This window comes from Myotis brandtii, unplaced genomic scaffold (assembly GCF_000412655.1).
Source record: "Myotis brandtii unplaced genomic scaffold, ASM41265v1 scaffold65, whole genome shotgun sequence".
Lineage (NCBI taxonomy): Eukaryota > Metazoa > Chordata > Mammalia > Chiroptera > Vespertilionidae > Myotis > Myotis brandtii.
Genome location: NW_005370516.1, coordinates 782171 through 798472, shown reverse-complemented (window position 1 = coordinate 798472; position 16302 = coordinate 782171). Strand labels below are relative to the sequence as shown.

Genomic DNA, 16302 nt, shown 5'->3' with positions numbered 1-16302 from the left:
TTAAGGATCAAAAAAGCACATGATGTGTTCTTTGCATTTTGTAGTTACTCAAGTTTTTAAAGAATTTCAAAGTAATTAGATGCTATGGAAGACCAGTTTTCCTCTCTTCATTATAATATAAAAGCAACATCTAAAATTGAAAGACTTTCTTTGACAATCTAATTAATGCTATAACTTCATTAGGAATACTTTAGCTACATTATAGCTTTGCTAAGCCTCATTTCACTCAACTCATATTTGTTGTTAAAAATATGTGTTGATTAGAATTTTCTAAATTTAATTCATTTGATTTCTAGGAATAGAAACTTTAAAAGAATTTTCATAGGAAATCATTTTGGAATTCGCTACGTGACTTAAAGTGCAATAAGTTCAGATGGTGTCTTACTCAGTTTTTAGAAACTAATTTTATATACACCTATTCAAGAGAATTTAAAGAAATATCTCCAAATACAGCAGTAAAAGATAAGAATAAAATTCTTAATAATTAATTATAAAGATAATTTTACTGATCGAAACCAAAGAATATTCACTTTTGAACTAGTTTTTTAGTATGATAATGAGTTTGAACTGGTATATTATGAATCGCTCATTCAATGTCCTTAGAGATCATGAGTATCTATTTAAAGAGAGATAGCCAGAATTAGGCATTCCCTCTGGCTACAGAACCACAATAAAGGCTCTGAATCTGATAAAGTGTCATCAGCACATGGTCTAACCAACTAACTGAATAAAAGTTATTTATGTACTTGAACTAGGAAAAGAAAAAGAAAAAGTTGGGATGCTGTATTATAATATTATGAAAATTCCAGTGGGTTGTACTAAGTTCTGGTGATATTTATTTAAATTGCAGTAAATACAAAAGATGTAGATATCTTCAGATAGAGGAATATATAATTTTCATTCATTTTTCCCAATAAGATATTTTGAAATTTATTTTATTTCCTTTCAAAACATACAGTAAACATATTTGCATTCTCTCCAAATTGTAAAATAATCCTTACTACAAAATTACCTAACTTAAAAATGAAGTTTGTTCTTGCATCTTACATTGCTGTAATCTATTCAAAGCACATTATCTTCCACACCAGTAGTGCACACCTTGTTATGAATGCTCACACTGAGATCCTTGTCCAAACAGGGTGCTAGAACGCCTTCCTCAAGCAAATGGTGTCTAAGACACGTCTTTCCTCTTGCAGTGAGTCTACTTCCTTACTACAGCTCATTTGCTCCCTGGTTTTTACTTTTCCTTCCATTAACTACCACAATCTTAGCCAAACAAATTTATATTTATGGTGAGATTCACCATACTTCTAAAAAGAGTAAATGTAAGTAAGTAACTACTTAATTTACATTACTAATTTGGAAAATTTTATGTGAAGTACCTTATTTCCGGCAGAGGTGGGCACTGAGAAATCAAAGTTGGGTAACTAAAACATTATAGTTGGTCAGAGTAAAAGAATTATACCACACATTTCACAAAGGATAAAATCTGTCATTGTTAGTATATATCTTCAAAAGCTTCCTATGAACCTTAACAGCAATGTTCCTTTTGTCACAACTTCTAAAGTAAGAACTAAGAAGTTGTGTAAAGGAATTGGAATGAAAGATCCAAGTCCAAAGTTAAAAATATTTTTCTGCTAAATGCTCATCTTTGTTGCTTCCCATTTTTATATATCATTTAAAGGAAATCCCTATGAATTTTAAAACTACATTAAACTTATCCTCTAAAAGTTCTTTCCCCTGTGTTTACTTGCTTATATTCCTTCTTTTCTTTCTTTTGTGAGGAGAGATGTACAGAGATATGATGTTACAGTGAAAAGGCAGATGAAGTAAATTTGACATTTAGCAAAATAAATAAACTGAAATAATAAATTACATGTTTTGGCTTGAAAGGACTTTTCAACAAACTGTCCTATACATTACCTCCATTATTTTAATTATGCCAATGACACAAAATATGATATAGAGAATATGTTCCTGAAGAAATATATTCTCTTCAAACATAATTTTATACTTAAAAAATTGATTTGACAAATTTAGCACCATAAATGAATTACCTTATCAATTATTTTTAAAAGATTATTTTGCATTCTCAATTTTATGTTTCACTTACTCTCCCCCTTTTAAATTATTTAAAAAATTTATTATTTTAAAATTAATTTTTAATTATCTGATATATTATTAAAAAACAAAGAATTCAAGTGTGCAGTAGCTGAATATCCTTCTGCGATTCTACTGGAGACTGACATCTGGGTACATCAGCTTGTTGGTGTGTGATAATTCTTCAGCTATGATTGAGAATTCCAAACCCTCCTGAGTGAGCTTCACGGTTCAAAATACTTTTCTCCAGAAACTATAAGCACCATAAATAAAAATAGTTATGGTTACATAACTAGATCCTGGAAACAAATTAATCACAACTCAACACTTTCATGGTAGTTGAATGCCACCTGAGGATAACTATAATGAAAAATATGTGATATCCGTATTAAAATATTCTGAGCCATATGATTAGGGCAACAGTGGTAGAAATAGATAAGAATCAAGGCAGGTACACACAGTATTACCAAATGGATACTGACTACCATCTAACTTAGTACCTGCCCAGTACATGCTTCTCCCTCAGTGTTCTATCTTCATCATGCATTAGGAAACAAGAAATCTAAAACCCAAACTTAGCAATCATTGTTTACTGCTCTCGAAGCAAACAAATATAAGAAAAATCAAATAGCAAAGAATAACTTAAAAGCAAAACTTCTCAACATTAAACGTGTGCACAGTATGACTGGTTCTGAACTCCCTACCTTTCAAGGCAACTCGGGAAGGGTTCAAAGACAGCCAGAATATTGAAAAATAACAACCGGTAATACTGGCGTAATTCTTCACACATGGCTTCCTTAGAAGCTAGTTCATTGACTTTAGCAGAGAATAAGTAATTTTGGTAATTCTTTGCCAACAGTACATAAAAAAGTTATCTGTTTCTAGATTCTCCAGATGCTCAGGCCATGGCAAAGCACAGCTAACACCTGAGGGGCTCCTGACTGGTGGTCCACTGTCACAGCTTTCTCTCTCAGGAGAAATCTCTATCTAATCCTTGCATTTGATGTAAGACAGAATGCTGAGGAAGGAGGTAACTGTGTTCACTTGAGTCCCATTTATCCCAACTCAGAGTTAGTGTATCATTCTGCTAAGCTTGGTTTCTTTCTTTTTAGTTGTGATCAAATGAACTGGCTGACCATTCAGTTGATGGAAGGAAGAAACTATTTTCCATTTCCAATTTTCAAAGTTAGCTAAATTATGCATTTAATTAGACAAATGTTCATTTGCATCTTTTCATTATCTACATTCACATGTAGCTAGGAAAACAGTCATTTTACATATGGCTTTTACCTTCAATGTGAAACACCACAAAACTTGTCCCCCCAACACTGAATGTACTAAAAAAAAAATACTGACTTTGATAATGATTAGTAAATCTTTGGTATTATAAAGGAAACAAAACACATGTTGACATTATAATATCTATAGAGTTAAAAAGTACAAAAAGAAATAACATATAGTTGCTACACTAAATCCATACCAGTGTTTTCCACAGCTATTACTATATATGAACCACTTTTTAAAAATTTTAATTGACTTTTAGAGAGAAGAAGGGAGAGGGAGGAAAGAAGGGAGAGAGAGGAAGAGAGGAAGAGAGGGAGAGAGGGAGAGGGAGAGAGGGAGAGAGAGAGAGAGAGAGAGAGAGAGAGAGAGAGAGAGAGAGAGACATCGATTTTTGTTCCACTTACTATGCATTCATTGGTTGCTTCTTGTATATGTGCCGACCGAAGATTGAACCCACAACCTTGTCCTATCTGGATGACGCTCTAACCAACTGAGTTACTTGGCCAGGGCTGAACCACTTTGGACTAGACTGTTGATCAGTGATGGGGAACTTACCCTGGAGCTCTCTAGAGTTCCCAAACAAGGCTTGAGATCCTTTAATTACTCTTAGAAAAACTACACCTTATCTAAAGTGCACCACTCTACTTCATGCCTGATTAGTTTCACAAGGTCCAAGGTACATCACTTCTTGGTGGACATCTTTAATAATCAGTTGGATACTCGTCCTCCTTAGGTAATGGAAGTCACATTTCCCCAGGCCAACATGCCCTGCTGGCAACAGATGCATCAGAACCACCAGGACCAAGGAGATTATTCAATTCACATTTGGAACCAGCCAAAGAAAACAGAGCTTTAAAAAAGCCTAAGTGTCCGAGAGACTGTTTTGGCAAATTTGGTTTAAAAAAATACAAGTCATTAGCTTCTTAATGTGGAAGTCGGACTTTTCCAATGCACAATTTATTATTGGCAAAGGATTCACCAAGTCCTGCCAGTAAAAGGGGGAGAATTGTTGGAAAAGTGATCTATGTACACAATTCCAGTTAAGTTATAAAAGCAATATGTAATTTAGTAAAAGCTTGTGCTGCACTATTATAACAACAAGCATTAAATCAATTATCTGCCACATTTGGAACACAACAGTATTACTCACTCAAAAATCTTGTGTAAAACTTGCTTAAAAAAGGGGAAAAAAAAACCTCAGAAAATGCCAGCAGGTGTTCCAGGAACATTCATTAATAATGAGATCCAAATCTGGATCAATTAAATAGAGGACAAATCTAGAGATATCATTTTATGTATGAAGAAACTGGTCTTAGAAGGTGACATGACTCAAACATGGTCACAAGGGATTGTGTGACAAAGCTGAGAAACTGTATCATGTTGCATACCAGAAGCACAGAGTACAGATCTGGGTGTACTCTTCGACATCCAGATGTCTTACAAAAACAACTCCTTTCTGGAACTGCCATCACTCATGCCCTGCAGAGGGTAGTAATCCGAAAGTGACAGGAAAAGGTATGGAGACCAAAAAACAAGGTACTACTTATTTCTCTGTGAACTGGTACTGGTGACATTTGAAAAATTCTGCTGGCTTATGTTCAAAGGAGCTTATATTAATTAAGCAGTTTTAACAATTTAGGCTCTAAAATCGATTTGCAGGTTCTGTGACAAGTGAGGCGAAGCAAATGTAAAAGTAGGATATTCCAGGAGACAGCTAGACCCAGGAAAAGGCAGATTTTGTGGCAACTCAGGAAGAAAGCCAAAAAGATTATAGTGCATTGAAGCCTGAAAAGTTTTTTAAAAAAATCTATATTTGTGATGTGTAAGACTTCCTATGTCTTGCTATCTAAACTGAGTGACCACTACATGGGTGGTCAGCAAACTTATTTTAGCAGAAAAATTAAAATGGCTTGGAAACATCTGTCTACTCTCTGCCTTACTAGAGAGAATAAAATGGTTCTAAGCAAAAATTCAGAAAGGAAGCAAGAGAAGTCACCGCAAGAGGGTTGAGGGTCTAGTGAGTATAAGATGCTGAGATAAAGAACATCACATTTTGGAAAAAGATAAACTCAGCTTAAGTGGAATGATAGGTGTAAGACTCTGGCTATGGAGCAATAACTCACTTTTAAATGATAAAAACATAAAGACAATTAAAAATGAAAGAAATCCCATTACTATCTGTAGGAGGTAAGAGGACTTCTGGCACTGTTAACTCCATTTTGAGGGTATAGAAATATTAGTTTGGGGATCCTAGAATAGATTTTTATACTGTTGGTATAAAGTGATTTTTTCCCCCCAGAAAGACAAATTTTTTTTTTGGTTTGTTTTTTAGACCATACTAATGCTATCTTCCCTTTTGTTAATACAAGCAATCCCCTATCCAGATTGTAGGCTTCTAAAATTCAGCTTTGGTAACATGTAGTACAGTGTACAATGGGTGAGAAACTACTCAAGACCATGCCAATAGACAAAGTACAACGCTTTGATGAGTTATGCAGATACTAGTCTTTCTCTACATTAATAACTAAAACAAAATTTTGAGTAGCAGGTAAGCTAGAGAAACTTTAGTCACCTTCTGAGGTCAAGAAAAATTGGGGGTTTTAATAAAAAGTTACACTCTTGTTGGGAAAGTGAAACACTTTCCAGTATTGATAAGGCAATATTCAATGAAGCTACCCTCTAAAACAGTGGTTCTCAACCTTCTGGCCCTTTAAATACAGTTCCTCATGTTGTGACCCAACCATAAAATTATTTTCGTTGCTACTTCATAACTGTAATGTTGCTACTGTTATGAGTCGTAATGTAAATATCTGATATGCAGGATGGTCTTAGGCGACCCCTGTGAAAGGGTCGTTCGACTGCCAAAGGGGTCGCGACCCACAGGTTGAGAACTGCTGCTCTAGAATGAACTGGGATTAGGTTACTCCTTATAGGAAATGTTCACATTTGTTTTTCTTTCTATCTATAGCCCATTGAGCCCTGTTTGTTCTCAGTCACACTCAAGGAACTGAACCACCTTAGGAGAATGGACAATTGATTAGAAGACTAATACAGAAAACAGGAAAGGCATTTCATCACCTGGAAGTACAGATACAAAGCTATCTAGGTTCTTCCCATGTCAGTGGCAGAAACTGAAGGGTTCAATGATACAGATTGCAATGGGTGATAGTGTCATCTGTTCTCCTTGCTAGAGTTGCAGTTCTGTGAAGATATGGATATAGAAAACACTACTAACTAAGCAGATGCTGTTGAAGAACAATATTTTTGATGATGACTTATGACAATAGAATGATTATACTCCTGGAAAAGTGCTAAGTGATTCAGAAGAACCAAAAGATGATGCTCAGCTAAACCCACAAGGGGTTTTAAATAGAAATCAAAGGGTAAAACATCCTCAGGGCAGGAAACCTAAATAGACATTTTTCCAAGGAAGATATACAGATGGCCAACAGGCATATGAAAAGATGTTCAACATCACTAATTATTAGGGAAATGCAAATCAAAACCACAACAGACCTCACACCTATAAGAATGTCTATTATTAAAAAGACAAGAAATAGGAGTTAGAGAAGATGTTGAAAAGGAAACCCTCATACAGTGTTTATGGAATTGTAAACTGGTAGAGCCATAATGAAAAACAGTATGGAGGTTCCTCAAAAAAATTAAAAATAAAACTACCATATGATCCAGCAATTCCTTATCTGGGTATTTAATCCAGAAGAATATGAAAACACGAACTAAAAATATATATGTACCCCTATGTTTATTGCAGTATTATTTATAATAGCCAACATATGAAAACAAGCTAAGTGTCTATCGATGGATGAATGAATGAAGATGTGGTATATATACAATGGAATATTAGTCATAAAAAAGGAAAAATTGCCATTTGTGACAACATAGAAAGATCTCGAGGGTATTATGCTAAGTGAAATAAGTCAAATGGAAAAGTACAAAAACTGTATGATTTCACTTATAAGTGAAATATAAAACAAAAAAGTAGCATGAACTAACATAACAAAAATAAACTTATAGATACAGAAAATAGAAAGGGGATTACCAGAGGCAAGGGATGAGGGTGGGGGGAGGGCAAAGAATATATGGTAACGGATGGAAACTAGACTTTAGGGGTGAGCATGCAATAGAGTATAGACACTGAATAATAATGTTGTATACTTGAAATTTATATAATGTTTTTAACCAATGCTACCTCAGTAAAAAAATAATTTAAAAATTTTCAATTAATGACAGGAGAAAAAAAAACAGTGGGGAGAACTAGCAGGTAATTATTAAGAGGAGAGATATAAGGATATCGAAAACAATAGCCTAAAGTAAAAGAGAGAGAGAGAGAGAGAGAGAGAGAGAGAGAGAATTTATATAAAGCAAACATGAAATTTTAAAATAAGTAAATATCAGGGATTGTTAACACTTAGTGGGATGAAATTAATAAATAAGAACTGGCATTTGAAAGGCATGTCTTACAATGTTTTACAACAGGAGAAAGATGCCTATAAATCAATACATATCCAGATATATGGAAATTCTTGAGCATGGAATAAAGGAAACCCTAAGTGAAGCTAAAAAAGGCAATAGGTGTATTATCAGATGGAGCATTCTTTTTGGTCACTTGACCAGATACAGCACTTAAAGTTTTCTGAAACATGTTGCAAACAAGCATAAGGACAAAATACAGACATGATATAATGATAGCTTAATTTTGCCCAAATCAAAGCATCTGATGAATTCTTACATGCTGAAAATTTTCTCCTTTAACAGATAAAGCGAGCATTGAGGGGAACTGATTTAACTATTTCATACTTATATTTGAACAAAGAGACAGAAGTGAATGATGATGTAGAAGTGACAGGAACGGTGGTAGTGGCCATGTCCAGGAAAAACAATCAAGGACGTTGTCAAACATGTAGCCTACACCTGTAATTGGACATTTGGACAGTCACTCATGGTATACTTAGGAAACAGGAGACATGGTAGATTTATAGATGGCTTAAGCAGAGCAATGATTGGCAGATTCATGTTAACCGTGAGGAAGTCCACTACTTGATCTATTTTTGCTTTGGTCCTACAAAACATTTTAGATCAATAGTTTGAAGAAATGGGAGCACTTCTATACATTTCCAGGTGACACAAAGCTAGAAAGGAGAGTTAACTTGCAGGATAAAACATTCCATTCAGTAAATATTGATGGAGCATCTTTATTGGCAAGGTGTTAAAGTGAATACAAAGATCAAGACATAGCTCTTCTTCTCATGACTTTCTTTTTCAATAGGAGAGACAACATATGTGTAAGTAATCATTGAAGTAGATAAGAATAATTTTCACAAAAAATGTAGATATCGTGGTTAGACTGGTCAATGTTGGGAGATACTGCCTAAGTTTTATGTGTTGGTGGGTTAGGAATCTGGGAGGATTTAGTGGACGTGTTCACAGGAATGTGTTAGATGAGTAGAATCTGGGCATGCAGTAATTAAGAGAAGGAGAATTTAGATTCAGAGGTGGAAAAGCATGGAGCATATATTGGGAAGGATTTGTGGTTTGGTATGAAGAATGGAATTCAGGACAGGGAGCGGTAGGAAACAAAAGTTGGGAAATAAGATTCTGGGATCCAGGCTGGCACAATAAACTGAAAACAATAAAATGAAATTTAACTTGGATGAACTTGGAGTTTAAAGATGGCAGTGTAAAGATGTTGTTCCCCCTTTCCTCTTGAAAATTACCCCCAAACAGTGAGGCTCAAACTCCACTTTTAATGACTCAGAGGTATATATGAACCACAATAACATGGAAATTAAAAGCAGGAAAGCAGGTAAAAGAATGATTGATGACTCTGCACAGATAGGCCAAGTTCACTTCCAGAACCCTGGAAATGTTGAGGAATCAGAAATACCCGTACCAAAGGCGGAAAGGAGGCAAAGGACTGAAATCAGAAAAACTGGGCTAAAAACAGGAAAAGTCCAAGGCAGGAGAAACTAAACCCCTGCCCATAATCAGTGACACGAAGCAAAAGGAATGGGCTGAAGCTAAAGTACTATCGAACTTAAAAAAATAAAATTAATAATCATTTATTCTTTCTTAAATGTTTCTAAATAAAACTTACTTTAATGATGTTATAATATAGGTTGGAATATTTTTAAATAGTTCTTAATGAGAAGGGCTTTTTTTTTTTTTTTTTTTTTGGAAATACATATGCTCTGGCTTGAAGTCCCAACTTCAGAGATTTTAATTCAGTAGGGTAGGGACCAGGAATGTGTATTTTGACAGAGCTTGTCAATCTAAAAATCACTGAGCCAGTGTAAAAAAGAAATCTATCTCCAAAACCCATCAAAAGGTAAATGGCCTAGAGAAAAACAGAGGCATTTTCATTTGTTGGTAAGCACTATGTGGTAGGTATTGTTCTAGGAACTGGGAATAGTGCAGTACCTCAAGTAATCCCCTACCCTCATGGAGTTTGTATTTTCGTACAGGGGGATACACAAACACAGTATGTAGGATATGTAGTATTTAAAATAATATCAGAAGTTTATATGAAGAAACATATAGCAGGTAAGGGGTAAAAGGAATGGGGCCAGAGAGAAGGTACTACTCGGGTAAAGATTTGAAGGAAGTGAAGGTGTACATCATGATGATGTCTGGGAAAAAATGTTTGAGGCAGAGAGAACAGCAGATGCAAAGGCCTCAAGGGACATCAAGGAAGCCTGCAGAGCTGGAGCACAGTAAGCCAAGGTAAGGGATCAAAAGGTAAAGAAAGAGCTAAATTGTACAGTATCTTGTGGGCCTCTGAAGGACTTTGGCTTTTACATCTAGTGAGATAGGAAGGCATATGAATAAAAAAATGAATACTAAAGGAGCCATTTAAAAATATATATGTGTATACACACATATATTATATATATAGCTCTGAAAAGTAATGGAACTTGCCTAAATAATTAATAACAAAAATAATTTCAAGTGGTATCTAGAAACCTTAGCTGGCTAAATTAAATCTAGACAATACTTAGTATAGTACCTTAAAGTAAGTGTTTAATAAACACTTGTGGAATAAATGGACAGTGTTTTATACAGAAAAAGAAAATAAGTGTTTTTAAAGTTGTTGTAAAATCAGAGGTAATGCATCAAGAATATAAGTTATGTCCGGTGGCATGGGTCAGTGGTTGAGTGTTGACCTATGAACCAGGAGGTCACGGTTTGATTCCGGTCAGGGCAAATGCCCGGGTTGTGGGCTCGCTCCCCAGTGGGGGCCGTGCAGGAGGCAGCTGATCAATGATTATCTCTCATCATTGATGTTTCTATCTCTCTCCCTCTTCTTTCCTCTCTGAAATCAATGAAGATACATTTAAAAAAAAAAAAAGAATACAAGTTATTCTAAGACATAGTCTTTTTACAAAGATGTCTGGGCCTTCTTATAGAAACCATCCAGTAGATTTTCCTATTTCATACTTTATATGTTAGGCAAGAAGAGTCACTCTGAAACCTTTCTTTCCTCTTTTGTTTGAGAGAGCCAAACACAGTTTTTAACACTCCACATTTTAGACTTAGCTTAAGCTTTTGTGGATTTTAGCTTTACAACACTAATTTATCATGGTTCAGATCAAAACAGCTCTACTTTATTCTTTTAATAAAAGGACTTCAGCCCTAGCCGGTTTGGCTCAGTGGATAGAGCGTCAGCCTGCGGATTCAAGGGTCCCGGGTTTGATTCCGGTCAAGGGCATGTACCTTGGTGGCGGGCACATCCCCAGTAGGGTGTGTGCAGGAGGCAGCTGATCGATGTTTCTCTCTCATCAATGTTTCTAACTTTCTATCCCTCTCCCTTTCTCTCTGTAAAAAATCAATAAAATATATTTTAAAAAAAAGGACTTCATATAGTTTCATCCCAAAGTCTGGTTCAGTTTTTCCTACAGACTGGATAGAGCCCAGGATTTTGACTATCTACGGAGAATTCTGAAAGTGACAAACCCACTGCTCTGACAGCCAGGAAAAGCGAAGGTACTTTCTCCTCCCCACTGTGACCACTGCAGCTTCCAAATGAGCCCATCCACTCTTTCTGGTTGCCAGATACTATTTGTTTTAAATTATTTTGGTGATAAAAAATGCATGGACAGCAAAATAAATCTGTTCTTCTTTAGTATTAGTTCTTCCTTTGCCTGATAATGGAATGGTACAAAAACATTACTCTTTTAATTGACCGAAAAGTGATGGGCAGCTAGCTCCTTCAACTATAATAGGCCTTCCTACAGGAATGAAAGGAAATTGGCTTTTGGTGTTATAGACAGCTGCAGATATTTCTGATATCATACCATGGAGTGATTTCCTAGGAAAAAAAATATAAATTCTAAAATCATATAATAAATTAAAAGCATTACCTTACATGGCCAAGAGATGTATGCTCTTTTCTATGAACCAAACCACTGACAGATAAAATTCAGAATAAAAATATACAAAAAATTGTTTGTGCTAGCATATGGGAACTAAGCTAAAGCCTTATGAATAGTCTGCTTTCATTCCTCTATCAATACATCCAAGATTTGCAATAACCTTATGTAAAACAAAAAAATATATATAAATCTATATTAAACTATTAGTCTGAACTGTGAGATCAATTTTAATTAGAAAGAGTTGACTTATGTTTACTTTTTTTTCAGTGCATTAATTGAACATCGGAAAGAAATAAGTAAGAGAGTAGAAAACTTGGGTCACTCGGTTTAGCAGTTGTTCAGGTTGAAAAATAACATGAAACCTCCAGGGTTAAGAATTTCAAATGAGGCTGCTAGACAGAGAAGACAGACCAAATCAGCTTACCACTTGAACCATTTTGAGATATCTGGCATATCTTGGATCCTTGGCTACAGTTAAGATATTTTCTGCTGTTACTTCACTTTCCTGTGGTCCAGATTCTTGTAAACTGTTCTGCTGTAGAGAGTATTGCGTGTAAATCTTTAGACAGTTCACAAAAGGGGTCCATCATGTTACTTAAAAGGGATGTATCTTTTTATAATTCTAAAGCAATTAATATCAGAAAAATCATATTTATAAATTTAAATAGCAATAATTTAATTATAAGATGTATGTTTCCAAATATTTATAAACATTTAAATGACTTCAGAGGAAGCTATACTTAAAAACACTATATTGTTCCTTAAGAATGCAAATATATTTATGGAAATAAAATATTAGAATTTTGCTTTACTTATCCCCAGGGTGCTGATAAAAAAAGATGCATTATAGGTGGACATATTACTTTAATAAAACTTCTAACAAAGCTAATGAAACTATTTGATTTGTCTATTGTTCAACTCTAATGGACAATGAACTCATTTTCTAGGTATCTACCATCTACACAATTGAATTCTTCATTCACTAAACAATCTTTTTCTAAGTAGCTATGGCTATTCTAACATCTCAGAAAGCAATGCCCAGAAAATTTATGGAAGAAAAACCCACTTTTTAGACAATATTTATCTGGTTTTGTGTATTTCAGCTACTGATGGAACTATTAATGGTAGCATTCTTCACAAAGTCAAGATTAAAGACTAAATACTACTTATAGTGAAGAATACTGGGGAATGATCTTTTATCTTACGAGCAGTTCTCACAGTACTGTGTCCAGACAGCTACCCTGCCCTCTCTTAAGTGCAAAGGTAGGCCTGTCTCTATAAAGTTATGGATTTTTCTATCAACCTGAACATTTAAAGTAAGTTTTCTTTTACGAATTCTCGCTCATTATCTGTATATCAGCATTAAGAGGAATTTCCTTAACAGGATGAAATCAATTTTATGTCTATGCTGAAATGTAGACAAATCAAGGAATATCTTTAAATATCCATAGTTTTAAAAATATGAATGTGAATTATAAAGTAAGGTTCTTCCTCAGATAATTCAAATATAAATTAAATCTGTCAAAAAAACTGAAGTGAATAAAACATCCAAAAATCCCTCAGGTTTCTACTGTTATATGACACCATTAAGTGCACAAAAAGGAGTGTGTGCGTGTGTGTATTTTATTCATGTATAAAATAAATAAATACAAAAAGTCCAAAACATTTAATTAAATAAAAGATTCAGACAAGACCCAAGTAAGTTCTTAAAAAATTATGAATAATAAACTCATACAATATTACAGCTGAATAAATGATAATTACATGCAGGCCCTCTGGATCTCAAAACTTAGCCGTTAACTTTTGCCAAATAATAAGAACCTCAACAAGGTTTAATTATGTCAGGTCTTACACCTTTCCTAATTGAATGACCCAATAAATTTTCTATCACATTTCTCCATTGCCCCTCATTTTATTCTCAATTTGCACAAGTGGATGTTCTATTGTGAGTAATGATGAAATCCGTACCATGAAATTTAAGTTGCAGATAAATCAGAATGCAAATCTTGGATATTTGACTCATATAGAGATTGCAAGGAATGGATGATTAAGAAAAAAGGCATGTTCGTCCTTTATCTGATAAGTGAGTTGACTGTAATGCCAATGGAAATTCCGCATTAAGCAATACTTAATACTTAAGTCCATTTCAAAATGTTTTACAAAAACATACCAATTAACAATGAAGACAAAATAACTTGATTTGATATTAAGAACATGATAAACAATTATATTATTAAACTAATCAACACACAACTTTACCACAATTTATAAACTCAGGAGTCCAACAGAACTTCATAAATTCTCCAAATGAACTAATATACAATTTAAAAATAAAATTGCCAGATATATTAGATTATTCTGAATTTTAGAAAATTTTGCTATGATTACTCATAATAATTTTTTGAGACTTTAAATAGGCAGGACAAATACAACTGCCTAAGTTTTAAAAGACATATTATAGGTGGCATTCATGATTACATTTGGAAAATTAATATTCAAAGTTACACAGATACCACTTAAAAATTTATATGAACATATGACAGCTAGTGTCCACTCTATTAGGTAGAGTGGAAACACTTTCTTAATATTTTTACATGTCATATTTTAGGAAAAGGGTGGTCCACATTTAATTGAAAGAACCTTGTAAAGTTAAACACCTGCATTTCCTCTCATATATTATATATTCCAATGGCCATCATAATAGAATTTCCTATATTAAATGGTTGTTAAATTTTCTAGTATCTAATTGTTAAGTAAATGGTTATCTAATTTATTCCAGACACCTATATCTAAATATATGGCTCCAGTTGAGCATCGACCTATGAACCAGGAGATCACTGTTCAATTTCTGGTCAGAGCCCAGGTTGTGGGTTCGAACCCCAATGTGGGGCACGCAGGAGGCAGCTGACCAGTGATTCTCTCTCATCATTGATGTTTCCATCTCTCTCTCCTCCCTTTCTCTCTGAAATTAATAAAAATACATTAAATATATTGGCTCCTCCTACTGTGCCTCATACCACATGGGCTCAATATGTTTAAATGAATTCAACATAGTTGCTGGAAGCAGTGTAGTGTAGCAGGTAAGCGCTAGGACTTTTGGCACCAGATTGCCTGGGTTAAAATTCCAGCTCTTACACTTATTGTTTGACCCTTAGCAAGTTATTTATCCTCCGTGTACTTTATTTGACACATATGTAAAATAGAAGTGATCATAGAGTATTTACTTTGTACAGTTGTTTGAGGATTAAATGAGTTAATTTATGAAAAGCACTTAGAAGTATGCTTGACACCCTTTATGTGTTATTCATTATCATCATGGTCAATACAATAATGATCTAAAAAAATCCTGTGAAAAGTATCTCCATGTACAAATGCAGAATTCCATATAGATAGGGAGTCTACCTGTTCATTTTTACTTGGTAGACCACTACTTTAGTGATGATTTTATTTGGAATTTTAATACCTCACTGAGATACACTAGAGATTATTCTCAATCAATTTTTATTTCTTGAAATAAAAGTAATAAGGAATTTAAACTTACACAGAGGATAAATGGACATTATGGCATAAGAACCAAGTGTAAAGTGTGACCCTTACTATGTTACAGATCTGAACAAATCAAATCCAGAAACACACATTTTTAGACAATTAGTATTTCTTAGATCAGTATCTTTCAACTTTCAAGGACCTACAAACCACCTAGGGATCTTGTTAAAATGTAGATTCTGGCCCAGCTGGTGCTGCTCAGTAGTTGAGCATAGATCCATGAACCAGGACGTCACAGATCGATTCCTGGTCAGGGCACATGCCTGGATTGCAGGCTTCATCCCAGGTAGGGGGCATGAAGGAGGCAGCCAACTGATGATTCTCTCTCATCACTGATGTTTCCATCTCTCTTTCCCTCTCCCTTCCTCTCTCTGAAATCACTAAAATATCTTTTTTTTATAAAAGCAGATTCTGAGTAAGTTTGGGGTGGAGCCTGAGATTTCTAATAAACCCCGAGGTGATAACCACACTGCTGGTGCATGGAGCACACTCTGAGTAACAAGATGTTAGATAATACGGGGCAGTTACTGTCAATTATATGGTACATGATAAAGACACTGTGGTTCTGCTAGAAGATGTCAGAACTTTTCAGAGATGCTCCAGGATTTACACAGAGGTGAAATGACAAGATGCCTGGGACTCACTACAGCAAGTGATAGAGATGAAGGTTGGCCACAAAATCTTAACTAGTGAATCTGAGTAATGGGCATTTGGATATTCCCTGTACTGTTCTATTACTGTGTATATTTGAAAGCTTGCATAATAAAAAGTAATTTTATAAAAACTTGGAAAAAATTTCCATCGTGAGCTTGAAGAAAATAATTATATTTAAGACTCTTCCTAGTCCTGTATAGATCAAAGAAAATATAAACTTCAGGAAGCCCTTCAAAATAACAAAACAGCTAATTTTTTTTTCAAACTTCATTTTCTATCTTAAGGCTTTAAAATATTACTATTCAAAGCCTTATAAGTTTAATTTCTT

General features: G+C 34.5%; 1 protein-coding gene across 3 annotated transcripts in view; it reads right to left on the bottom strand.

Annotated features, from left to right (window-relative positions):
• Positions 1–16302, bottom strand: part of CCDC53 (coiled-coil domain containing 53) — a 38307-nt gene that overhangs the window by 10599 nt on the left and 11406 nt on the right. Inside the window, exon 5 of one of the 3 annotated variants that reach the window (XM_005880721.2) lies at positions 12199–12306. The exons of 1 other annotated variant lie outside the window; for it this stretch is intronic. In XM_005880721.2, the coding sequence (XP_005880783.1) occupies positions 12199–12306 (108 nt within the window). Of the gene's footprint in view, positions 1–12198; positions 12310–16302 lie in introns of all 3 variants that reach the window. One more of the 3 variants, XM_005880720.2, reaches the window with a different exon arrangement.